We start from the raw sequence: 26505 nt of genomic DNA on the forward strand, positions 1-26505 counted from the left end.
AAAAGGAATCTTCAAAGTCTTTTTGCACAGTTTATCAGCACCCTGCAAAACAGAAATGTGATATCCAGCTTGGCAATTGTTGGCCAGAATTTTATTTAACCAGAATGGTCCATTAAATGGTCCATTATTGGCAAAACGAGATGGCGATAAAAACATGTGCCAGTTTATGAAGTGCAAGAACAAAGCTTTTTTGTTTAAATACCATCCCAAGCCAACCTAGAATAAGCCAAAAGCAACTTGTGACAAGTTGTTTTGCTCATTAGAAATCGAATGCGTACTGGTCTAGGCAGGAGATGGGCATCCAGTAGACATTAAAATCACGCTGAGAAGCATAAGGCCACACATTACCATTTATGGCACAGTACTGCGTATTTTAAAGGGTTGTCATGTTCTGGCTCGGCATCAATAGATTGTTTTTATTATTAGTGCAGCATAGCCAATAAGACTTTTTATACATAAATTTAAGTGCAGGCTTATATATCAATCATCATAATTTCCAAATTACAATGGCAACATAAATCAGAAATCTCCAGCTATCCAAATCAAACACCGGATTCAGTTCTAAAAAACAGACAATTCAAAAATGTGCTTGATGCTGGGGCACATTTCCACCATAAAAGTGTCCAACAATTCAGAGACTCCAAAATCCAAAGCCTTGTCAAAAGATAATAAAAACTTCCTTCCAGTTAGTGCAAGAACGTCACATTCAAGAATCAAGTGGTTGCAGCTTAGAATACATAATAAGCCTACTCGGACCTTTTCTCCATCTGTAGCCTCTAGGGTGTTAACGCGATTACAGTTAAACCTCATGTATTCAAATGCAATCCAATTATGGCAATACTAATAGAGTGGACATTTCCTACATAATTGATATTGCAGTAAATACTCATGACTTAATTTACTGGCCAGGTCAGTCATACTCTGTTCTGTATCCAAAGAAAATACTCGATTTAAATCTTTATTGGAAAAGGGTGTAAGAGGGGTAGTAAGGGGATCGATGGAACACACGCATCCTCTCTTGGTTTCATTAACCAGTAGCTTGTAAGTATTAGTAAGTCCATAAAACCTATTTGACACCCAAGTATATGAAATGCATGCGTGAATTGGGAGAAGAGTTCTTAAAATTCCAAAATAAATTTAGACATCGTAACTTAAGTAAGCCGGTAAGGCTATTTAGCCCAAGCTCCACGTACAAATATTCTACTGTCATAGTGCTAAGGCGTTTAGTAATGATTTTAAGGCACAAACTTCATAATGTCTGTAGCAAAGCTACAACCCCAACACTTATGCACCATATAATAGGACAGGGGGAATGTTCTCCTTATATACTTTAATGAGTTAAGAGAATCTCCACCACTTGCAAAAGTCATGATCACACCAAGCAGCGGTCACACTAACTTCAATTTTATTCAACTGGGGTTGCCAGGTTAATTTGCCATCTATAGTTACCCCCAAATAATCATACTGCTTGATGATGGCAAGAACGTATAATCTGATTTTCCAGTTAAACCTGTCCTTCGGTTTAGCTTTACTCACCATAATCTTTATTTTATTTACAATAATGCAGAGTATTTTTGATGGAGTAAGAGCGCAGTCTATTAAGCTGTGATTGTAGACCTTTGGGTGCACTATAAAAGGACAAGCTTGTCCGCACAGCCAAGCCACTGCATACGGGAAGTGCCTAATCGAGGGGAATACACATAATTTGTACAGAAGTCATTGAGTAAATTGGCAAGAAAAAGAAAAACATAATCGCAAGAATGCACCCCTGCTGGAGTGCAACACACGTTTGCATGCAGTTGGTCTATTCTCATGAGAGTCCGTCTTGCACTGGTGTCAGTGTGCAGAGAAATCATTTTAAGGAGACCAGCAGGTATTCCCCAGTTATTTAATTTTTGTCGCAGGAGCTTATTCCGTACAGTGTCAAAGGCAGTGCTTTAGTCAGTGTAGGTGACATAAGTAGTCTGTTGTCTCATGCACTAAGCGGACGATGGACAATAATGCCACGATATCTCCGCAAATCACCAGAGCACTTTTTTCGAAACCCAGTTTGGTTAAATGGGATGATGTTTTTGACAGCCCAACTATCTTAATTCCATCGGCAGAACACATGCAATCCTGGCCGGGACATCTAACATCGCTAGGATACTGTAATTTCTAGGGTTATTAAGTGGTCCTTTATTTTGGACTGGAACTATATTGTATTCGCTAGGTAGGAGGAAGCTGGCCAGTGTAACTAATCAGGTTAAATACGTACAGCAATTGTGCCCACCATAGCAGATTCATCTTAAGAGCATTACAGAGCCAGTCACAGGCTAGATCACTCTATTTAAAGAAATTATGAGGCATACCAAATCCACAACCTGTTTAAAAACCCATCTGACATTTCTATTAATATGTTCAGGCAGGGTAATTCGGCCAATGGCATCACCTATATATTTTTCAACATTCTTCCTTAGAAGCACCCCCAGTCAGTGTTTGTGGAGTGTAAATAGTTTCCAAAAAGACTCGGTGTCATTACTTTAAGGCAATACGAGCGTGCCATTTCTCAGCCATCTATTATAGCTGTTCTACCCTCGTTGAACTGCCTCATTTCTTTTCAACTGAAAACAATTTGCACGTTGACGTAGATCATGTCTCGAGCAACTTTTCGCTTGACGTATCTTGTAATCAAAATGATTAATATGGCAAGTTTTATTAGAAGCGTGGATTTTATTACACAGACTTATTGGGTATAATCGATTGTGATGCTTTTAATGGCTTTAGTATATATCGAATTCTCGAAAAACATTTAAAGCGTAACGTGGGACGTGATCGCAGGAGGTTAGAAATAGTTCCCATCAAAGCCAATCTACTAGTCTCACCAGAAGTGCCATGAACCACCCACCAACTGAAACAATTCCAATTGGTGTCAATGCTAGATAAAATAAAATTGGCCTACTACATTCCCAGTATTGTCAACAGAAATTACAGGTTCAGATAATTCAAGGGAAACAAAAAGTGGAAAATGATCACTTATCACGTTGTATAATATTCAAGTCTACTCCATAAGCAAATATCGAATAATGACAGTTACTCAGCGTAGTGACTACCTTACTCCTAGTCCATATCCCCCTTTCCTTCATACTTGTGGGACATTCCGTCCTTTGGGATGAGGCCACTGCACGTGACCGTAACCCTGCCTTCCTGAGCTCTGCCCCACTCATCACCCTTCAGTCCTTTTCTATTGCCAGGTCTGAAACCATTTAAGCAATAATTGAGGATACTTATTAGAGAGGATTGCGGGCGGCCGTATATAGAGGAAAGGGGAGTATGGACTAGGAGTAAGGTAGTCACACTCAGTGAGTAACTGTCATACACCTATGTCCCGTCCCTTTTCCTCCATACTTGTGGGCGATGTCCAAGCACTGGCCCTAGGTATTACAGGTGGATGGAAATGTCCCTTATTGGAATACATTCTCGAGAACTGCCTGGCCAAATTGGGCATCAGCCCGGGAGCTCAGGTCAAGACAGTAATATTTGCAAAAAGTCGATGGGGGGGGGAGGGGGGGGGGCACGTAGCCACCTGACAATGGACTCCCAAGGGACATACTTTTGGAAGGCAACAGGCAGCCGCTTTGCCCCGGACCAGATGTGCATGAATGCCTTTAGGTGGTTGAAGGCCTTGAATCTTGTATGCCTCGGAAACACATGAAGCGACCCAGCGGGAGATGGATGCTTTTGAGGCTGGTTTCCCTTTTGGGTCACCAAATGTAATAAATTGTTGGGAAGAACTGAGTTCACTCGTCGTGTCAAGGTAGAACTTCAGAGCCCGTCTGACTTCTAGGTTGTGCAGGACCCTTTTGGCATCAGAGACCAGGTTTGGGAAGAAGACCAGTAAAGATATAGACTGGTTCAAGTGAAATTTGGAAACCACTTCAGGAAGCGTGGGTGCGAAGCACCACCTTATCCTTATGCAAAGTTAGGAACGGATGTTCCATAGAAAGAGCCTGAAACTCACTTATCCATCTTGCAGATGAAACCACAATCAAAAAAGCTACCTTCCAAGACAGGTACTGGAGTTCGGTAATAGCAATGGGTCCAAAAACCACATTCTGATCCCATTTGGGATAAGGGGCTCGAACCAATGGAAAAAAGATGAAGACCTGCAAAGTGTCTTGATGACTGGATTAGCCAGCAAAAAAGAGCAGCTGTCTAGATAGGTAAGCCGCAATGGCAGACAAATATGGCCTGCGTGAGAAGACACGCATGCCAGAAGCTGCAAGGTCAGATACAAATGACAAAATAGTGTCAATGGAAGCATGCCTGGAATCGAGCTCTTTGACTAGGCACCAATGTCAAAAACAGAGCCACTTGCTCCTGTATTGCGCTCTCGTAGAAGGCTTTCTTGCCGCTTGAATTATACGCATGTTGTCGCAGAAAAGTTGAACTGCGCTAGTGATCAGAACTCAGGCATCAGGCCGCCAAGCTGAACGATTGTGGAGAGGGGTGCCACAACTGGTGAAGGTCGGGAATCTGCGGCAACCTTATCGGAGGGGACACAGACCGGTGCTGCAGGTTTGAAAATCACAACCTGACTGGCCACCAAGGAGCTATGAAGAGGAGAGTGCAATTCTATGCATTCCCGAGTTTCCAAAGTGACTGATGAATCTGTGGCAAAGGAGGAAATGCATAAGCTTTCATGTTGTCCCACGGGATCTCTAGGGCATCTCCCAAGAAAGACACTCTGAGCCCGTGCATGGAAGCATAAAGAGGAAGTTTCCTGTTCAATTATGTCACAAAGAGGTCCACCTCTGGGGTATCCCATTGCTGAAAAATCTTGTTAAGAACATCTGTGTTCATCTCCCACGCTTAACTCGCTGCAGATTGGCGGCTGAGGAAGTCTGCAGCCACATTTATTAGAGCCGGGATGTGCACAGCTTGGAGCCAAACATTGTGTTGGGTAGCCCAATTCAAAATTTGTATGGCAGAGTCCACCAAGAGGGGAAGATAAATAATGAAGGGCACCTGGCTATGTCCTGATATGCCCAGGAGGGTAAATAGTATGAAAAAGAATCAGGATGGGAGATCAACACACAAGATTATGGATTCATTTATTTAATCTCAGAATCATGGCACAAATACTAAAAGGTTTGCTTAATCACAAAATAACAGACAACTGACAGATTTCAAATTAACGGTTAGGGGTACTGCTGCGTACCTCCCTCCTGAGTATTGAGGGTATTTTCCTCACAATGGTGCACAGTCTCTCAAGCACAATTTAGACATTTTGATACAGAGAAGAGTAGGTGCTGACCAGGACTACTGATGGTCCATGGGTATTGTCAAACATAACACACAACAAGAGTGAGCAGAAGGATGAGATATGGTGTTGTGTCATAAATCGACACTGTAGTGTTTCGGCCAACTGTAGCGGTTGATGGGAGCTAGTTGTTGGCGTGGCCTTCTTCAGGATGGGGGTGAAGGGTAACACTGTCTGTGTGGTATCGTCAAAAGAAAGATGCAGCGGTGACAGTTTCCAACTGCAAAATTTAGTGGCGACTGGTGGGGTGGTGTGATGTATACACTGCTCTGTGGACTTGAGTGGAGGTCACTCTGCAGGTCCTGGATGTAGTAGGTAGTCCAGGGTGCGGCAGCGCCCGCAAATGGCGTGTGTCTCAGCAGTATTGTATTCACTGCAAGGACGTCTCGGTCTCACTGAATGAGTATCACGTTCAAAGAGGGGAGACTTAGTGACACCCCCCCCCCCGTTTGTTGATGTAAAACATCACTAGGGAATTGTCTGTGCAAATCCGAACCACACTCTTGGTGATCGAGGACTGAAAAGCCTTGAGCGCCAAATAAACTGGCAGAAGCTCCAGGTAATTGATATGGAAGCGCTGCTCTAGAGGCGCTCACAAATCGTACACCTTGAGATGGCACAGTGGCGCTCCCCACCCCAGAAGGGAGGAGTCTGTTGTGACCGTTACTTGCGGGCAGGGCAACTGGAAGGAGGTCCCCATTGAAAGGTTGCTGGCAGACGACCATTGTAGATCTGCCATCATGCAGGGAGGGACAGGAATCATCTTGGAATCTGGTCTGTAGCCTGGGACCAGCTGCTCTGAAGAGAAAGCAGAGTGCGTCATATTTTCAGGCGTGCAAACGGTAGAGCTAACACACAAGAGGCCATGAGGTCCAAGAGTCTCTGGAACCACCAAGCCGTCATGCGAGAGGACTGGAGAAGAGCTGGCACATGGTCGAAAGGTCTGCAATCCTGTCCTCTGTCAGGAACACTCTGGTACTGACTGTAACCCAACGGAAACACAAAGATTAGGTCCTGAGAGAACGTCATCGACGATTTCCCCAGTTCACTGACAGCCTCAGATGGAACAGGAGCTGAAGGAGTGACTGTAGATTCGCTGTACTGGCCTGAGAACAAGGACTGCGCAGAAGCCAATCGTCCATGTATCGATATACATGAACCTCCTACAGTCCGAGGAATGCTGCAATGACAGACATCTTCGTCAAGACACGCAGTGCCGAGCGGAGACCAAACGGAAGCACACGAAACTGGAAGTGCTCGGTCCCCACAGATAACCGCAGATATTTTCACTGCGGGCGCCAGCTCAGAATGTGCATTTATGCATCCTGAAGGTCTACCAAGCTGTGCCAATCGTCCTTCTGGAGAGAAGGCTTTATCGGGCAGGGCATAATCATCTTGAATTTCTCTTGGGGAGAAAGATTGAACTTGGAAAGGTCAAGGATAGTGCGCAGGCCAGGCTGGTTGGGTTGGAGCACTGTAAACAGACGGAAGTAGTAGCCCTCCCCTTGCTCCCCGAGGGGAACAGGTTCCACTGCCGAGGTCTAGAACCTTCTGTACCTTGGCTCTGAAGGACGGCGACCCAGTCTACTGGAAGGGAGGATTGAAGGGTGGGTTGGTTAGGGTTAGCGGAAGCCCGCCAGAGCAATTGTGTCTTCGGTGATGGTCTGCCACCAGATGAGAAGATATTCGTCCTGCAACCGAAGTCTCATGCGACTGATGGAAAATATAATTTAGATGTTTTATCGGCGAGGAGACCACCCGTTCCCGACGAGGAGGCTGTTGGCTGAGAGAAAAACCAGCCACCTTGCCGTTGCTGTTCACGGCGGTCCTGATAGCCTCTGAAACCATAGAAGGACCTTGTTCGGGACCCCGACCTCCGACTGTAAGGTGCCTTTGCTGAACTTTTCACAAGGACCGACAATGACTTGGCAGTTTGAGTGCTTGCCTTGGTCTTCGTGAGTTACTCATCTGTGGAGGGGTGGAACGGTTCTTTACCCTCGAAGGGGAGATGAAGCACCTTGCCCTAAACTTCCTTTGAGAACTTAGTAGCATGCAGCCATGCTTGTAGAGAGATGTATACCCGACCATAAGGCCGCGAGCAGAAGTGTCTTTGTGATGGGCTGCAGCCTCAAGTAGATCCTGCACCAGAACCCTGGCATCGGACAAGCCGCCTTTGAAGTCCTCGAGCCTATCTGCAGGAATAGATTCCTGGAACTCGGCTAGCTCCTTCCATAGTTTGATATTAGGACCCGCCAGGATACGCACAGTATTTGCCTGACGTAGCTAACGAGCGGAATTGGAAAAGACGTTTTTCCCCAATGGTGTCAAGAAGCTGGTCCTCCTTGGAAATTATCTGGGAGGCTGCAGTGGAGGATGTAGAGGCCTGCTTGGACTGGAGCGTAGCTGCTGCCACCACCGACAAGGGGAGCAAGCAAGCGGACAAAGATACGTCCTCAGAAGCGTGAAGCTTATAGCGAGCGTCAATCTTCTTGTTGAGATGGTGCTCGGAATTAGATTTTCCCAGACCTTTACGGGCCTCAGCCAAGACGTCCTTCTGAAGGAACAGGCCTGTGCGCTCCATGTGGACATAGTGTATGCTGCAGAAAGTACCCCCTCTTGTGGAGCTGGGCTTCGGGATGTCTAACAGCGCCATCATATCCAGCACCCGGCTGTGAAAGGCTATAATAGAGCGGGGCAGTTCATTGCCATCCTGGTCCGCCTGGTCCTCATCCAGGAGGCGGGAGCAGAAGACTGATCTGCCGTACGTGGCGCCTCAGGCCCCAAAGGGGTGGTTGGCAGAGCAACCAGAGTCTTTTCCACTGGGGAAAGTGGAGGGAGGAGGCGACAGTGGGGGAGGAGGCAACACAGGGAGAGGTGGAGGAGGTGGCACTACTGGAACCTGCATGGGGATTGCCGGAGCAGGGGCCGGAACAGGCGGCTTAGGATACATTTCCTTAAACAAATCCTTAAAGTATGACTTCAAGGGCTCAGAATGCATAAGCGTCTGAAATTTCGCCAAAAAAACTGCATCCTCAGAAAAAGGTCTAGGCGCAGGAGTGGGCGGAGGCCGCTCGGAAGGGGCATACCCCCATGTTTGCAAAGAGGATGGTTGCCAGGCTGGTCCCTCACCAATTAGATCCAATTAGATCAAAAGCATGGACACAGGATGGAGCGAGACTGTATGTGGCAGTGGTGTCCGAGCACGCCAATACATTGGAGATCGGACAGGTTCTTACTCTTTCACAAAGAATGGAAAAGGCTGCTCTGCCCCAAAAACAGGCCCCTCAGCACCAGCTGTAGTGAATGTTGGTGTAAGAGAGGTAATCAAAATGGCTGCTAGGGTCCGCGGGGGTTGGGCCGCCATTTTGTCAACGCCTGAGGCAAACTGCATCGCAGGAGTAAGTGAGGCCATAGTCACCACAGGGGAGTCAGGGGTCTTATGTGCCATTTTACCTTGGAACAAGGAACCTCGGCAGAGCCGGTACTAGCAGATAGAGTGTTTACCAGACACCTTAGGGACTGCTGAAGAATTAGCCCTGAGTTGGGGGGCCCTCGGTGGAGCCAATTCTGGAAGGCTCATGGTGCGTGACCGGCTTCTTTGCCCCCCCCTCAGCGGGACTGGTGTCACCACAGGCCAAAGCGTGGGAAGGCTTACAGTCGCACCTTGAAGCCAGGACCCTCAAAGGGGGCCCCTCAATCCTGCCGGCTTCAGATATAGCCCCAAGAAGGGGGAAACTCAAGAGTAACCCTGGTACGTCTAGTCACCTTGAGAGGGACCTCAAGCTGCGACACGGTGCAGTTAGTGCCAGATGTGGAAACCTCAGGGCCGACCAAGCACTGGGAATAACTAACACCTAAAAGGGGAACCTAGGAAGAAGATCCAGTTTTGGCAGCCCCCTTTGCAGTGGTCCTCGTAGAACACTCTGGCGCACCTGTTAGATCCCTTGCAGGATACATCAGGGAGATCCCTGGTAACAGAGCCACTTGAGCCCCTTCCTGGACCGACAAGACCCTGGGAAGGAGTGCCCTGGAAAGGAACAAACTTACCGGTTGTTTCCTTTTTTCTTGAATGAATAGCTGTAAGTGTGGTGGAGGAACGCATCGGAAAACCTCTTTCCACCCAACAAGACGGAGCTGGACTGTGCAGACAGAGGAGTTGCAGTAGAAGCAAGAGTCCCAACGGTGTTCCAGGCCTAAGCACGCCAGGCAAAGAGTGGGGATCCGCCCTCGTGAATCTACGTTCGCAGGATGAACAGGACATGAATCCAAGACGCTCCGGCATAGACAGTGGAAAGATGACCGTGGAACCGGAGCAGGAATGAAGGACAAGGGAACAAAAGAAAAATATTCCCAGTGATGCAAGTGCGTCAGACCGTGCTGAGAAAAGGACTGAAGGGCGATGTGCTGGGTGGAGCCCAGGAAGGCAGGGTTACAGTCACATGCGGTGGCCCTGCGTTAAATTTTTTTTAAAAAGTACATTTTTTTAATTGTTATGCTTTTTTCAATTTGTGCTCCAGTCCTGTCCCGAAGGACGGAATGTCCCACAAGTATGGAGGAAAAGAGACTGGACGTAGGAGTATGAGCAAATATGTAGTTTAAAGAGGCACTGGTAGGGGGACCCTAGTGTAATTTGCCAAACATCACCACCACAACGAATTAGCATACATAGGCACATAGTAGTTTGGCTCATAATTTGCCTCGTCCATCAATGGTAGTTTGCGTGAGAACAGAAGCCGATATGCCTTCATGGGAGGGGGAAGATCAGTTGGCATTTTAACATTGAAATCGTCGATAATTAGACATTTGGGGACAATCGTGCTAAAGCTGTTTGCGAACTATTGTGCCTAGAAGGAAATTAGGCACACGCATCAGGGGATCATTAAAGATAAAGAATGCACATTGTGGACCAACATGAGGATCCTAAGTGACTATTCCAGCCAAAATTAAGTCTGAACACACATCCCAGTTCAAAGAAAAGTAGTATTTGAGACAAACTAAAAGTCCACCCTTGGGATAATTGTATTAAGTCAATGCTTACAGATTTTGGCAAGGGGCGAGCAACCTAGGGTGAAGTTGGTGTGATGTGTCCCACTTGAGAGGCTCCAATGCAAAGTTTTTTTCCTCTTTTATGATGCACCCCAGGCTTCTGAACATCACATCATTCATAACCACAGAGGGACCATGTTTGGTCCCTGTATTGCTGTATTCTAAGGCCTGAACATCAACACAAGCATCATGAGGAGCGAGACAGGATGATCGGTCCCTAAAACAGTGACTTTCATTTTTAAGTGAGTGCAAACACTTCCCTCTATCAAAGTGAACATGGTGTTAGAATAAATATGAAACCCATTCGACTCAATGGGAGTTCCCTCAAGTTATGCACTTTGTCACCCTCCCGCAATTCATTACCTCAATCAGGTATTCCGAGAATAAAATTGAGACAGATTTATTTACATCATTGCCATTTTTTAAAGGACAGAGAAAGCTTTCAGAAAAAGGTATCGTTTGATGTTCTTGTTTCCACCTTAAATACAAATTGGAAACGACCAGCTATATTTCTCGAGAAAACGAGTTGGCCAACAAGACATTTCTCCTGAAGCAGACTTCCCCAGTGTAAGACAAATGAGACAAGCAAGTTATTCAGTGAAGCAGCACCTAGAAAGGGGGAATGTTTGGTGCTTCAAGTCTGCCACCATTGAGTTACTCAGCCGCCCAAGATCACACATGGCATCCTATGCTTGAACAAGCCCTTGGACAATGACTGACTAGCGAAAACATATTGAGGTTGTAAAACTACACGCTGCTTCATACACTTCTAATTCACTAGGCAAAGTACATGTACACGTATAAAAGGTTCCAAGCAATTCAAGATGTACTGAACTACAGTCATTAACAAATTGTCAGTGATTTTAGAATATGGCTAGTAGTTTAACATTTGCAATGTGAGCCTCCAATTGGCATTACATGTTATGCCCACCCTCCTAATCAGGTTAGACTTCCAGCATCACTGGCCAACTAAGATTATACAAACACGCGGGGTGCACCATTCAACTTAGTTCAAATTGTTTGGGTGTCTAATGAAAATTACTTCACAAGGAAGGTTGTGGCTTCTATGGAATGTGTCTTATGAAGATGCAATTACTGAATGCTGGCTATGAGTTACTGACATACCAGTGATGTTGCTTAAGCGTCCCTGAAGAAAATACCAGTGCTCAGAGGCACTCTATTAGGAGTAAATCAGATTTTGAAGGGCATGATAAACTGTAATAACCATTGCAGGGAGAGCAAACGGGTGTTAGAAGCGAGCACCAGGGATTTTAGATGAGCGCATGTACATTTCAAAAGGCAGCCTTGTTCCTAGAATGTGTGAATGCTAGACCATGACATTGGATTGAGGCCATACCGCTATAGATCATGGATGGGGACAAGGAACATTCATTTAACAGACAACGGGCACAGAGAACAAACAATTTGCCAATACTTACTATAGAGTATCAGGTGGACCAATAATGAGCACTTCCCATCGGTATAGATCATTATCGTCTATTAATCCTGCTGAAAATCCTTCTACTGGATTTTTGTTTAGTTCTATGAAAGGAAAAGAATCAAAAGAATATTTAAGAAAAGAGCACACTTATTAGTTCAGCATTCTTGGTTGAGGCATAACGAAAGACCCTCCTTTCTATGGCAACACTTAATCTGGAAACTGTCTAACTGTAAAATGTTACCGACTACATACCAGACCAATTTTATGTCAATTCATTCAAGTCATATGCAGTTGCTACCTTTTCTGTAATAAAATACCTCATACTTCTACTCCTACAAATACAAGTCACAATATTAAAATCTACAGTTAAAGCTCCGGAGTAAGTCAGCTGAAAAGAAGCTAGCCCTCGGCACTCTTTATCCCCATAGGAATATGGGTTTCCATGATCATTACCACCAACACCCCCTTCCTGAAGTTAAATTAAATGGGAACTGAGCATCAACTGGGCACGTTACGTCAAGGTTCAAGCTTAAGTGAGAAAACATGGAACACAGATGTGACCAACATTAAATAACTTAAAACTAAACGTTCTTATACACCCTCTCCATATCGTGCCAGGTTGGTGTTTTTTTAGATGCATGTGCAATTAAAACTATCTGAATAACTCATGAGTTAATCTTCTCCTCAAAAAATCCTACAGTCTGCAGGTTCGAATGCCCCGGTAGGGTGGACTTAGCCTTTCATCCCTCAGACGTTGCATTGAGAACCGTTAACGTGGATAATAACACCTGTGAAAGTGCTTTGCAGCAGAGTAATTAGACGATACGCTATTGTTCTGCTAAGTGGATATGTTTTACTATTAATTACTACTATTCGTTAACACCTAGTGAGATGAACCAGGACCACTACACAGAGTTCTAGGCAGGGACATTTAAGAGATTCAATTCTCTGTAGTTCAAGCAATGCCCGATTGCAAAGATATTAGAATCACAATTTATTTTAATCAATTTTCAAAATGTGCCGGGACTGATGACACCCATTGCATATGTTGTCAAATGCCTGTAAAAACATCACCTTTTCTGAAATAAACAATTTCTGAACAACATTCACCTGTATACCATTAAAGTATACAATGGTCCAGCATAGCTCCACTCCATAGGATAAACGGGCAACAATAATATTTGTTATTTTAAGTGTGCTTTTGAACCCAGCTTATTCTGATGCCATGCCGGTCACCAATCCATGGGAACCTTATTTACTACTCAGATTGATCAATTTTTACGTATATTTGATTAGCATGGCTAATCATGTGGATAGGAACAAAGCACTTCACAGACGTCATTGCACGTTTTTAAGTTTGACACATGCTTTCCACCTCATCTGGCTTTCACCACTTTCAGTAGCATATATTCCGACAAATTATTTTTATGGGCAGACCAGTTAAATGCATAGTAAGAATGGTATCCGTGAATCTAAATTGCCTGAATACTCACAGGTAGTGGTGGAGTTCGCCACTAATACAATTGCCTATGCTAAGGGAACAGCCTTCGTGAATATGGGAATGGAAAATGTGGCAAGTTAATAGTACAAGTTGGTTTAGTGGCGATCACCAGTTTATTTGGAATATCAGTCGGATGATGGGGCAATTAGGTAAACCAGGCACATTTCGTGAGGGCAGAGGAAGGGCGATTGTGGTCTACAAGAGGACATTGTAAGCCGTCAACCTGGGGTATGTGGCACGGGAGGGAATAGTTTTACTTACTGTTGTACCAAGAGACTAATCTTGAGATGGGGTGGAGGGGGTGTTTTCCAGCATCTAACATTAAAGTCGTAGATTGGCAGGTATTCAGAAGCAAGTACTCTATGCAGTATTCACACTTGCACTCACCATCTGCTAGCTATGGACTGGACAGTAAGAAATGGTGTGCTGTGTTCATGTGGAGAACTGAGGAGGCAAGTTACTATGCATGTCTACTAGATTGCAACTTGAAATTGTTAACCGTGCTCCACAAATTGCATTCTGCTGAGCTAATAAGACTGCGGGGGGCTGGAGGAAGATTAAGAGGGCGAGTGTAATCTTTAGGTTCTTTTTCACCCAAGGGAAATGCGCCAAAAGCATACAGACAAGCAAACACGTTTTGGCTATTGTGCCTCTTAACCTTTCTGTACAGATTACATGCTGTGGCAATTCTTGCCATTTACTGAATTCAAGATACATCACACATTTTCCTTAAACTATATCCCAGACTTCTGTTTATAGATACAACATTGACATTCAGAAAACACACTGGTTTCCAGCAGCAGCTAATAGCAGCCACATCTGAGAACTATTTCGGAGCAGTCAGTCCTAAAATAAGTGTCCCACTAAAGGGAATGTTTCTTTATAGAATAGGAGGCTGGTCCCTGGAATGCTCTCAAGCAGGAACAGTAGAGGCAAACAAGCCAACAGATACCAAAGAGGTTTCCTTTATACATAGGACAAGATTAGGCAGAGAAAATAATACTGCAGCCTAATCCTGCTTTATGAGTCGCTTGATGTTTACTTATACCCATAGTGCACCCAGAAACAAGCTGTAAATTAACTAGTCATGCAAGTGCCATACAAAGCACCTGCTTTTATGCAATCTGTCTGCCGCATACATAGATTACTAGTGGTACCACCCGGCGGTGCCTGGGTCTGTAGTGGACATGCACGTAGGGGTCTGCTATAGCCTTATTTGTTTAACTGTGTCATAACTTCCCATTTCTGAATAATCGCAAAATCGGCAGTCTCCCGAAATCGCCATTACTGTTAGCACCAGGCCAGACCCCTCTCTGTGCAGGGCGAATGGGTGGGGTAGGTCACATTTTACTATCGCCAGAACACCCCAGACTGGTATGCCGACTTTGGGCCAAAAATCTGCCCACCAACTGTTAAATGCATTAAAAATAGTAATTGCTTTATAGGCACACTATATTTTGTCATCATATGCAACCTTTTGGTCGGAATTATTAAAGATTGCATGGAAAGTCACCTTTACACATTTTATCCACTGAACCATACATTGCTGAAAGCTTATTCTAGACTGTCAAACATTAGAGATGCCCACTTTACAAATGTGGCTTTCTGCACCCCTTCACTAACGTCAAGGATGCACTACCTCCTGCTTCAAGAAAGATAACGTAAACTTTATGGTATAGAGCTGTACTAGCGTATACCACACGTAATGATTAATTTCAAATGACCATAAAGGGATTCACAGGAAGAACACCACGATTGAACAAAGTTATGCTTAGGCCGGTGTAGAGTGATCAATGTAGGTCATTTGACATTACATTATTCTGAGATTCACGGCTGTGTCTGAAATTTCTCCAAAATTTTTAAATCTTCTGTAGAAAAATCTCTAGGTAGAAAGTTAAGTGTTCTGCTCAATTACCTTTCAGCTAGAATGCCAATAGCCTCCTTTAAAAAGAGAACCATCTCGTATGTTCAATAACAATTTTACGATGGCTTACCCAAAACGGCACTTTCTGGTCATGTAGTGTTTGAAATAAGTAGAATTATGGCAAGAGTTTGGAACATACTTGCGATATGGGTATGAAAAATACTCTATTCCCACACTAGCTTTTTAATACCCTCAAGGTCATAGGCTGCAAAGCAATTCACCAACAGCACCCATACCCTTTGTGTTATGACAATTATTTTGAAACTAGTTTGTGACTTTATGCGCCAACTCCAAATATTATCCAGTTTCAGTGGTAAGTCCAGGTGAAACTAAATTCATATTAAATAAATATTTACTAAAGTAGGTCTATCAACTCCTCCCCCACCCCCTGACAAGCAGATCTCGGCTATTTTCACTAGTCCATATTTATGGAGTCTTCAAACACAACATTATATGATCTCTTGGACAACACACGTTTCACTCAACAGAGCTTCTTCATGGCCCATCATAATGGAGAAGGACAAATAAGTCAAAATAATAATCTATGCATTGATTAGAACAGATTTGTTATGCAACATTAAATTGTTAGATTATAGGCATAGTCCAAATTAACACAGATACATACAGAAAATGGATGCATTTATAATAATCCAGTTTAAGGATTGTGTATACCAAGTTAGCTAAAATCTGCGAGGGGTGGGGATCTCTGTGACAATTAGTCTGGTTGAGGCTTTGCATGAGATTTTTTGTTTCTAGAAATATGAGCACAGTAAATTTACATTGATTAAATGGGAGGTCTTTGGTTCCGGGATTCACGAAAAAATCCCTACAAATATTGCACATTGCTCAAAATAGCTGCATCTGACTGCACCAATCAGAGAAACCTTTTAGTGGAGTTAGATGATACATGGCCAAGTGATTTACCCTTGCAACTATTAGTCTCATTCACAACAGATTTAGATTTGGATCGTTCACACATTAAAATAAGGCATTATCCTGCCTTGGGTTCTTGCTTCCATTAACATTAGATTATTTTTTTAAATACCTTGTTTGGCTTTGAACTTTATTTTTTGAGGAGTGACTTGGTTGATGGCTTGACCAATGGTCACATTATAGGAGTCCACCAAGGCATCAATTGAATCACTTGGGGCAGTAATCTCCTCCGTTACAGAAAATAGGATGCTGAAACCTAGCAGCCACCTTCCACCAGTCTATACAGGATGCTTCACTCGTTAGTCCTGATCTTTGAGTAACGAATGTAAGGTGGTAAAAAGAAGTCTGACAAAGTCGGTCCAGTCTGCGCACTTGAACGACCACTCAGAGTGACTGCTATACATTAACGGTCCTTCCAGTGTGCATATTTTGTATATATGTAAAAGTGGTGCCAAATTCAAAAAGCTCAAGTATCTCAGCCCATGTTTAAGATAGTGAATAAGTGCCTTTGGAGTTGTTAAAGTCAAGATTAAAAACGCAATGCAATTAGGGGCGAGTAAATCTTCATTAATGGTTTCCGCCAAATAAGGAATCGGATGTATAATAGGAAATGAGCCTGAGATTTTAGCATTAAACCATAGTTCGGAATCCCCATAGCAGGGAACATTAACATCTAAAGATGTTCCTATAAATTGGAGCGACTCCACTTCTTTTGTCCTCTGACCTATTGGTGGTGATAAAGTAATTTGGAAGAAAGGATGCAATGGCCAGACCTGAAAATTACTTCACCCAGGTTTCAGTAAGGGACAACAGATTCAGCTCATTTTGAGAGAAATTCATGGATTTCAAAAGTATGCTGGAACCGAGCGGCTAACACTTCAAGCTCAAATTATTTTTATTACAACCCCACAACTTGTTTGGAGGGAAGGTGTGTATGGTGTGACTAATCTGAGGAGGTTGTCCCTTTCCTAGGGAGTGGGTGCGGGGGGATACCTTTCCCATGAGGCCAGGGTGGTGTCTACAGTACAATAATCCCTGTGGGGCTGGTGCTCAAAGAGGATTGCATGGGGAGGGGAACCCCCCCTATGGAATTGGGGATGATTGCTCTCAGAGAAAGCATCATTCTTCTGCCTTAATACTCTTAAAACACCCCTTCCGCCCTCAGAGCCCAAACCCTTCACTCTCCCTTGTGGGCAGAAGCAATATACTCTGTTTCAAGATTGGTGACTGATATACTTGAAAACCTTCACCTATTCGAAAATACTGAATGCCCTGCCTCGGGGTGGGGGTGGTTGAGGGGCAGGGGGGTAATCAGTACTGGAACAAGGAGGATCCCTCAGGAAAAGTGAGCGGTCTGGTCTTTTTCGCAAGGTTAAGTGTCTGCATGAACACAGCTAGCCTCTGCGGAAGCTCAAAAGGAGCTCAGCTGTAAGGTTTGGGGAGAACAATCTTCTGAGAAGGACCAGTGTGATGCCTGCACCAGGCAGGCATGAGCGAGAAGCCATAAAGCAAGGGGAAGGGAAACCCGAAGGTCCGTACAGGAAGGACCGACAAGGGTGCTGCCAATACTTACCTCCGGGCGACATCGGCACCCGCAAGCTGCTTACAAGGCTACTGTTCCAACACACCCCTAGAAGGCCAGTTCCCGAGACGGGCACAACTGACTTCCTCCAGTTGAGGGAAAACCCCAGCTGATGAAGGATATCAGCCAGTCCGTGGCAGGCGTGCACCACCCCTTCAGGTGACCCCGACCTCACCAGCCAGTCGTCCAATTAAGGGTATAGATGACAGCCCTCCAAGCGGAGAAGGCCTGCCACTGCGTGCATCAACTTTGTGAGGACCGGGCTCCTACTGCCCCCCACCCACCTGGGAGGCCAAGTAGGTTTTCTTCTTCATCATCATCAGACGACAAATGAAAAAAGTCCATGCCCTCAAAGGGCAGATCCAGGATCCGCTCCTGTATGTCAGATGAAAACTGTGGCATGGATCCACGCCGTCCTCATCTCGACCCCAAGGCACAAGGCTGTCGATGTGGGAGACTGAAGACTCCATGAGGCCCAGATCAGCCTTGGAGGCTTGCTTGGCCGAAGGGAGGTCGGTCAGAAATTCCCTAAACTCCCAACACAGCTTCTGGTTATCCGAAACCAAGACAGCATCTGCCTTGGCCTGCCACTGATGCAGTCCTGAAATGGGGTAACTGCACTTGTTCAAGAACTTTATCCTCCTTGGAGAAGCAATGGAAGGTGGCTCCAGTGGAGGAAGACGTCCAAGACAATGGTTTACAAAAAGAGGCTGCGGCCACCACAGAGGAATGGGACTGCAGGTGGGAAGCAAGGAAGATTTGCTCCCCGTCCATCAGCCCAAACCTTCTGTCCAACTTCTTGTTCATCTGGGTGTTGGTCCTGGGATTCTCCCAGACCCTTCGCACCACCTGCAGTATATCCTTCTGGAGGGTCATGCCAGACCAGACAGTGGTGAGTTTCCCCAAGACCTCTGCTAGCACACCAGACTCCTGGGGGCGCTTCTTCAGGCAGAGGGACCACCCCCCCCCATACCCTCTAAGAACTGCATTAGACCCTGGAGGTGGTCATGAAAAGCCTTAATGGATGCCGAGGGCTTGTTGTCCTGGTACTATCTTCATCCTTGTCCCCCACACTTTCCACGGGCTGAGGGGAATCCAGAACCCTGGGACACAGGTGCCAGAGGGGTTCCCCCCCCTGCACACCTAACCCCACCCGGTCCGGAGCCGCAGACTGATCCAACGGCTGTTAAGGTGGGGGGGGCGGGGTGTTGGTGGTACAGGAGGGGTCAGTACGACCGGTAGGGCCAGAATCGGTGGAGGGACCAGCACCAGGAGGAGTGCCCAGAAGGGGGCCGGGCGGCGCCACCTGGGGTGACCTCCACAATGTCATTCAGGAGCCCCTTCATCTGTGACTGAGCGCTGCAGGCCAAGCATGAGTCCCAGCGGTGGTTGGGCCCCAAACACTCAAGACAGAGTGCATGGGCCCCAGAGGCCCGGGAACGAACGATGCATGAGGCACATCTCGTGAACCCTGCTGCGGCAGACATGCACCGGGAGAGGCGAGGCACCGATGAAAAGGAAAATAAAAATAGAAAAAAATAACAGGGAGCAAGCGGAAAACAAAGTCGCAGCACTGGCTGCCAAGTCCAACACCATCCACGAGGAAAAAGGGACGGCGGTGAGGCACCGGAGTGCAGGGCGTTCCCATACCCTATACTAAGATTTTAAAGGGCATCTAAATGTTTCGCCGCCTAAGGTTCTAGTACCGTCCCCATGTTAGGGGACGCCCACAAGAATGGAGGCAAGGGTACAGGCCATAGGAGTAATATAGCAAAGTGCATATAAACATAAATGATTTGAGATTATTGCACTATAGACCACAGGAAGGAGTGTAACTAGGTGGGGTGTAGTCCCCTTTTTGTTTCTTTTTTTTCCTACAGTTGGTTACTGATGTTAAGACAAAAAAATGTTAACATGTTTAAAAAATAGAATCCGGTATATATATGCATTATCCAAAGGTTGTTCGAATTCAATGAAATACGGATTGTCACACCATAGGCAAAGTGTAAAAGAGGTCGGTGTCTTGCATAAATACATATGGTGTAATCGCGAATGATGAAACAGTTCCTACCCGTCATGTGTTTCTGGTGTCTGCATTCCATAACCTCTGCAGGGGGTCAGTCAAAGAGTGACGGGAACATGCAGTCCTTACTTCACGCCAATCTATATTCTATGCGTGCTAAACTTACTTCAACAAAGATAAATGATCCGTTTCAAGAAATCGCTGTAGCAAATTGAATCAGGCTACGTACATACGAGACCATGACACGTCTGCCAGTATTTATTGACCAAAAAAGCAGCATATTGACACGGTAGACTTCAAATAAGCAGCAGCATATCAGAATAAAATACTATTGCAATTTTACATATTAGAACGTCAGGAGCTTCTTACAGGGCCTATTTTAAGCACTGAATGACATAAGCAAGCACTCAGCTGATCAAGGATCAAGTCCTGAAAAAGAGTAGTGTGGGGAAGGTGAGAGGGTTAGCGAGTTGGACTGAAACAATGGGACGTGAAGTCACAGAAGTGAGCAGATCCTAAAATGAAATATGCTAACTTAATTCAATGTTTCCATCCCATTTGAAGTGCACAGGACAAATCAGTGTCTGGCAAGATAATAGAATTTCCTATATCTTCACTGGATAAGTATAAAAGATGCACACCTTTTATACAAGAGATTGATATGGTATTGTGGCCAAGTGTGTGGCCTCCCAGCCGCTGCACCCTTTACTTGGAAAGAGTGCTGCAAATGGTTTGGTCTAATTTCTTGAAAACGCAAAGCAAGGGGGCGCAGCCGCGGCCACTCCCCTGAAAAACAGGTCCAGAGGCCGTCCATTTGTGTGTTCCGTTAGATTGTGCCCTGCACAATTGATTGTGGGTAGATGTGGCCAAGCAGCCTAGGACAACAGCCCCGGAGCACATAAGGGCTGATCAAGAGACAATCCATTTCAGGAAGTTATGTTACATCTGTGTTCGATCGCCTGGTCAGACATGACATTTATAGGAAATGCTCTTTGGTAAAAACTCCAAAGGATGAAGTTCAAAAGATGTTTAACCAATTAGGTTAAGGAACAAGTTACTTACCTGTAACTGTTGTTCTCCAGCATGGGGTCTGGCATGGATTCACATGCTCATGAATATTCCCCGTCCTCAGGCTGGGAATCCTCGGTAAAGAAAAAATCAGTATCAGTTTCGTTTCTGATCTGTCTTTCTTAGTAGTAACCAATCACTGATCTCTGGGTCATACTGCCCCCAGCCAATGACTGCCCTCTCCCCAAGTCCTGCCTCTGGGAACCATCCTCAGATTTGGTAGCACGCCAAGTGGCAGTATGACCAAGTGAAGAGCCGCAGAGGGGAATGTGGGAAGGTTCGCATGTGAATCCATGCCAGACCCATGCTGGAGAACAACAGTTACAGGTACGTAACTTGTTCCTTCTCCAGCATGGGGTCTGGCATGGATTCACATGCTCATGAATAAAAGAATACATAGCAGTATACACATGCACAACCACGGGAGGTGGCAACAGGCTCAACATTAAGCATCTCTTACCTCCTCACCTTAAGCGAACAGGTTGCGCAGCACTGCTTGGCCGACCCTGGACTCCTCCCTGGAGTCCCGATCGACGCAGTAGAATCTTGTGAAGGTGTGCGTTGATCTCCACGTAGCAGCCCTGCAGATGTCCAACAGGGGCACACCAGACAGGAATGCCGTGGTAGCAGCGATCGCTCTGGTCGAATGGGGTCTCGGACGGCCGTGCAGCGGTCGGTTTGCCAACTGGTGACAATGCATGATGCAGTCGGAGAGCCATCTGGAAATGGAAGTCTTCGAGAGAGCCTTCCCTTGATTCACAGACCCAAAGTTCACAAACAGTTGTGACGTCTTCCGAAAGCTCTTTGTGCGGTCCACGTAGAACTTCAGCGCTCTAGCTACATCCAGCGAGTGCAAAGTCCTCTCGGCCGGCGTCGAAGGCGACGGAAAGAAAACTGGTAACACCAAGGGCTCGTTGAGGTGGAAGTCCGACGGCACCTTGGGCATGAAGGAGGGGTGGATCCTCAGCACCACCCTCGTGTCATGAAAAGGCAAGTATGGAGGCTTGCAAGATAGGGCCTGAATCTCTCCCACTCGTCATGCAGAGGTGATGGCCACGAGGAACGCCGTCTTCCATGACAGGAACTTCAAAGGCGCCGAATGCATAGGCTCGAATGGGGCTCCCATGAGCCTGGTCAGCACCACATTAAGCTCCCACACCGGGGCAGGAGCCTTCACCGGCGGGAATGATCGGAATAGTCCCTTCATAAATTCCTTCACCAGGCGATGAGACCACAAGGACGCCCGTCGCGTTGTCCTGGTATATCGGGAGATGGCAGCCAGATGTATTTTTAGGGAGGTGTGAGCCAGTCCAGCCTTGGCCAGCGACAGCAGGTACGGCAGCACTTGAGGGGCCGTCATTCGCAGATGGTTAATCTTCTGTGCACGGCACCAGACAGAGAACCTCTTCCATTTATGACCGTAACACTTGAGTTGAGGACGCCCTGGCCTTTGCAAGAACCTCTCTGCAATCAGCTGGGATATCGTACCCTCCAAACTCTAGTGCTGGAGGAGCCAGGCCTGCAAGTTCAGCGACTGAGGGTCGTGGTGGAGAATGGCGCCTCCTTCTCTGGAGAGAAGATCCGCGTCCGCTGGCAGCCTGACTGGCGGGGACGTTGACAAGTCCAGAAGGTCCAGGAACCAGATCTGCCTCGGCCACGCCGGTGCGACGAGGATCATCCTGCACCTGGACTTCTTGAGCTGGTTGATGAGACGGAGCAGCAACGGCAATGGAGGGAACGCGTATAGAAACAGGCCGTCCCAAGGGAACAAAAAAGCATCGCCCATGCTCCTCGGCTGTGGGAACCTGCTGGCGAACCTCTGGCACTTGGAGTTCGTCGCCGTCGCGAACAGGTCGATCTGGGGTTTGCCCCATCGTTGGAAGAGTCGATCCACTTGATCCTGGCGCAATTCCCACTCGGGGCACGAGTGCAGCTCCCTGCTGAGTGAGTCGGCGATGGTGTTTTTTATTCCTGCCAGGTGGAAGGGAACCAGAAACATCCCTTGGGCGACAGCCCAGTGCCACAGATCCTTGGCCTCCTTGGATAGGGCTGGGGATCTGGTGCCCCCCGCTTCCGTATGTAGAACATTGTGGTGGTGTTGTCGATAAAGATCCTCACCACTTTGTCCTTGAGGGACGGGAGGATCGACTTGAGCGCCCAGAACACTGCTTGGAGCTCCAAGATGTTGATGCGAAGAGACCTCTCCTCCGGGAGCCAAAGACCTCTTGCGTGGAGATCTCCGGTGTGGGCCCCCCCCCCCCAACCCTCCAGAGAGGCGTCCGTAGTCACCGTCTCCTGAAACGCTGGGGTTTGAAAGTCCGTACCTGTAGTGAGGTGAGCCCGGGTGCCCCACCATAGGATCGCCCGACGGAACTCCTCGTCGAGAGGGATCCTGTCCTCGAAGCAGCACCTCACCTGAAACCAGCAGGCGTCGAGGAACTCCTGTAGTGGACGCATCCGAAGTCTGCAAAGGGGCACAAGGTAGATGCATGAGGACATCATCCCGAGAAGGGACTTGATGGACCTCACCCTGGCCACGTCCGTGGCTAACAGGCGCCGCACCTTGCCCAGGATGGTCTTGGTCCTCTCCTCTGAAGGGGAGGCCAATTGCTCCACTGTATCGAGCTTCGCTCCCAAAAACAGTGCTACTTGCGATGGAACCAGGTGGGATTTGGGGTAGATGATGGCGAACCCCAGCTCCGTGAGCAACAGGACGGTCCTCGCCGTATGATCGATGGCGAGTTCCCTTGACCTTGCCCGGATTAGCCAGACGTCCAGGTAGGGGTAGACGTGGATCCCCTGCAGGCGCAGCCGCGCCGCCACTGGTGCCAGGCACTTGGTGAAAACCATGGGTGCCGACTTTAATCCGAATGGTAGGGCTCTGAATTGGTAGTGGCGTCCCTGAACCACGAACCTGAGGAACTTCCTGTGCCTTTTTAGAATGGGGATGTGGAAGTAAGCATCCTCCAGGTCCAATGATGATAGGAAGTCGCCTTCCTCCAGCTGTCCCAGCACGTGCTGGAGGGTGACCATCCTGAATTTCTGCGCCTTGATGTATTTGTTTAACCGACGCAGGTCCAGGATGGGGCGCCAACCGCCTGTCTTCTTTCTGACGAGGAAGTACCTTGAGTACACTCTGGAGCCCCTGAGCCTTCTTGAGCATCGCCTTTACTTCCAACAGCAGTTGAGGGACGTGATTCTCCTTCCTGGCCACAGGAGGAATGCGAGGGTGTCCAACACCCAACGATCGGTGGAGATGGACTCCCACACTCTGACGAACTTAGTCAGCCGGCCTCCCACCGGGGTGCTTCGGTGGGGGCCCGACAACCCGGCCGGGTCAGTCTTGCTTGGAAGCGGCCTTGCCGCCTTGGCCTCCTTGATGACGACGGCGGGAACCCCCTTGCTTGCCGCGACCTCTGTAGGCCTCCTGGGAAGAGGAACGGGCCGCCTGGCGGTAAGTGGAGGAGCCACCACTGGATCCTTTGGAGGCACACTGTCTGCTTCCGGGGCTCCGTAAGGGCCGTCGCTGCTGAAGCACCCCAAGGGACCGGGCCGTCTCCGAGTCGGTCTTGATGGCCTGTAGAGACTCATCCACCGCCTTACCAAAAAGGTTGTTGCCGTCGAACGGATTGTCCAACACTCTGGTCTGGACGTCCTGGCGAAAGTCGGTCGCCTTGAGCCATCCTCGTCGGAGGCAAACTCTGTTGGCCAGTTGGCGAAATCCGGTATCGGCAATGTCCTTTGCCACCGTTATGGCGTGATCCGACGCCACCTCGCCCTCCTGCAGATTTTCTAGGGCCTCCGCCCTTTTGTCATCAGGCAGGAAATCTAGCAGGGGAGCCATCTTGAACCAGAGCTCCCTGTCATAGCGGGCCACGATCGCTAAGGCATTGGCCGCCTTAATAGTCGTTGCCGCCGACGAGATGACTCGTCGTCCCATAGAGTCTGACTTCTTGCCCTCGCTGTCCGGCGGGGAAGTGGAAGTTGAAGCCGCCGCGCCCGCTGCCTTCTTAGCCGCTGCCGAGACGACCAAGTCTGGCGTGGGCTGGGCCCTGAGGCACAAGGCGGCGGCATCGGGGACTCGGCACTTCTCGTACCTGTCCCTCTATGCGGGTGTCGTGGAAGGGTTCTTGAGGACAGCAAGCCCCTCGTCCCAGATGTCGTCGAGTAAAGGCACCGCGAGGACCGTCTTCCTCTTAGCCTCTCGTCGTTGGTACAGAAACCCCTCCTTTTTCCTTTTTCTGTTCTTCAGGGCAGAGCTGGAAGAGCTTAGATGCCCTGGTTATCATGGCGTGGAAAGAGCCAATGTCGTCGGCTGGGGAGCCCCGCGGGGGGTGGGGGGGTGACGACGGGATGTCTGCTGTGTCATCGCCGCAGTCATCGTCCGTCCCCGTCGCCGTATCCTCTCTAGGGTCCGGCGAGGGGGATGAGGGGTCCACCGGTCTCGCAGGCACGAAGGGCGTAGCGGGGTGGACTCTCCTCTGCTTGTTCTGAGGGCTTCCCGACGGGCCTGGTTCCGGCTCCTCTGTCGGGGTGCGTGGTAATCTCGCCCCGGATTGCCAACAAAATGGCCGCCGAGCTACCCTGGGGCTCGGGCAATGGCCGCGACGGACGGGATGGCTGCTCCACTGGGTCCTGTTCGTCGTTGCTATCTTCGATCACGTCAGCAGGGACCGTCCCCTGGGATCGAACCTTCGAGCCTCTTGTTGAGGTTTATGAACCTCTCGTTGAGGCCTATGAACCTTTCGTTGAGGCCCTTCTCGGTCTCCACCAGTTCCTCCTCAGAGGCTGATTCCGAGTCTGTAATGGCCACCGGGGGCCCCCCCCTTTTTCAGCCGGGGCTTTCACGGGGGTCTTAGCGATGGGCTGGAAAGAGGATTCCCTGCGCGGCGGCAGGGATACTCTGGGCCAAGAGGCTGTTTCCATTGGCGTAGTCTCAGCCGGTTACGCCAGGGTCGCAGCAACCACTTCGGTAGAGGCCTTAGCCGGGTGGATCAAAGCCCTCACCACCTTAGGTGCGTCCTGGGCCTTCGCCTTGGGGGGGGGGGGGGAAAGAGGGTCAGCGCCTCGCTCCCCCTTCGAGATCGACCGGGTCCGCTCCAGCGGCCTACCCAGGTTCTCGGACTTCCTCTTCCCCGAACCAGAGCGCTGGCTCGTGGTCGAACATGCCAGGGAAGTAGCGCCCTGCTTGGCAACCGAAGAGCCCGACCTTTCGGCGCTCCCAGACTCGCAGGGGTTGGCCTTCTGTTGGGCCCCCGTCGCCGGGGCACCCTGAAAGGACTTAGAAGCCCGCACAGACTTCTTCGCCTTCTCACCTGCTGTGCCCTTCTCCGGCCAGGTGGCAAGGCGGGAACAACGATCTTGTTAGGTCTGTTCCGAAAGGTTCTTGCAGAACGCACAGTCCTTCTCCACGTGCGTCTTGTCCCCATGGAGGAAGTAGAGACATCGCGAATGCTCGTCCTCCTTGAAAACGTTACATAATCCGCATCCAGGGCAGTTCCTGAACAGCTTGGATCCGGACGTCGAGCTCCCCTTGTCTTGGGCCATGTCCGTTGAGGTAGGCCGCAGATCTTCCGGAATCCTCCAAGAAGGTTTATACTCCCTCTTCCAGAGTTGAACATTTTCCTTTCACTTTGCTTTCTGTCAATTTCCTTTTTTGTTTTTCTCTTCTTCCTCCCCTTGCCC

At 48.0% G+C, this 26505-nt stretch overlaps 1 protein-coding gene across 3 annotated transcripts in view; it reads right to left on the reverse strand.

Moving 5' to 3' along the window:
• UBE2G1 (ubiquitin conjugating enzyme E2 G1) overlaps positions 1-26505 on the reverse strand; it is a 506298-nt gene that overhangs the window by 308967 nt on the left and 170826 nt on the right. For all 3 annotated transcript variants that reach the window (XM_069614725.1, XM_069614726.1, XM_069614727.1), the window contains one exon: positions 11788-11890. In XM_069614725.1, the coding sequence (XP_069470826.1) occupies positions 11788-11890 (103 nt within the window). The remainder of the gene's footprint in view (positions 1-11787; positions 11891-26505) is intronic.

Source organism: Ambystoma mexicanum, chromosome 9 (assembly GCF_040938575.1).
Source record: "Ambystoma mexicanum isolate Mex_15411 chromosome 9, UKY_AmexF1_1, whole genome shotgun sequence".
Taxonomy (NCBI): Eukaryota; Metazoa; Chordata; class Amphibia; order Caudata; family Ambystomatidae; genus Ambystoma; species Ambystoma mexicanum.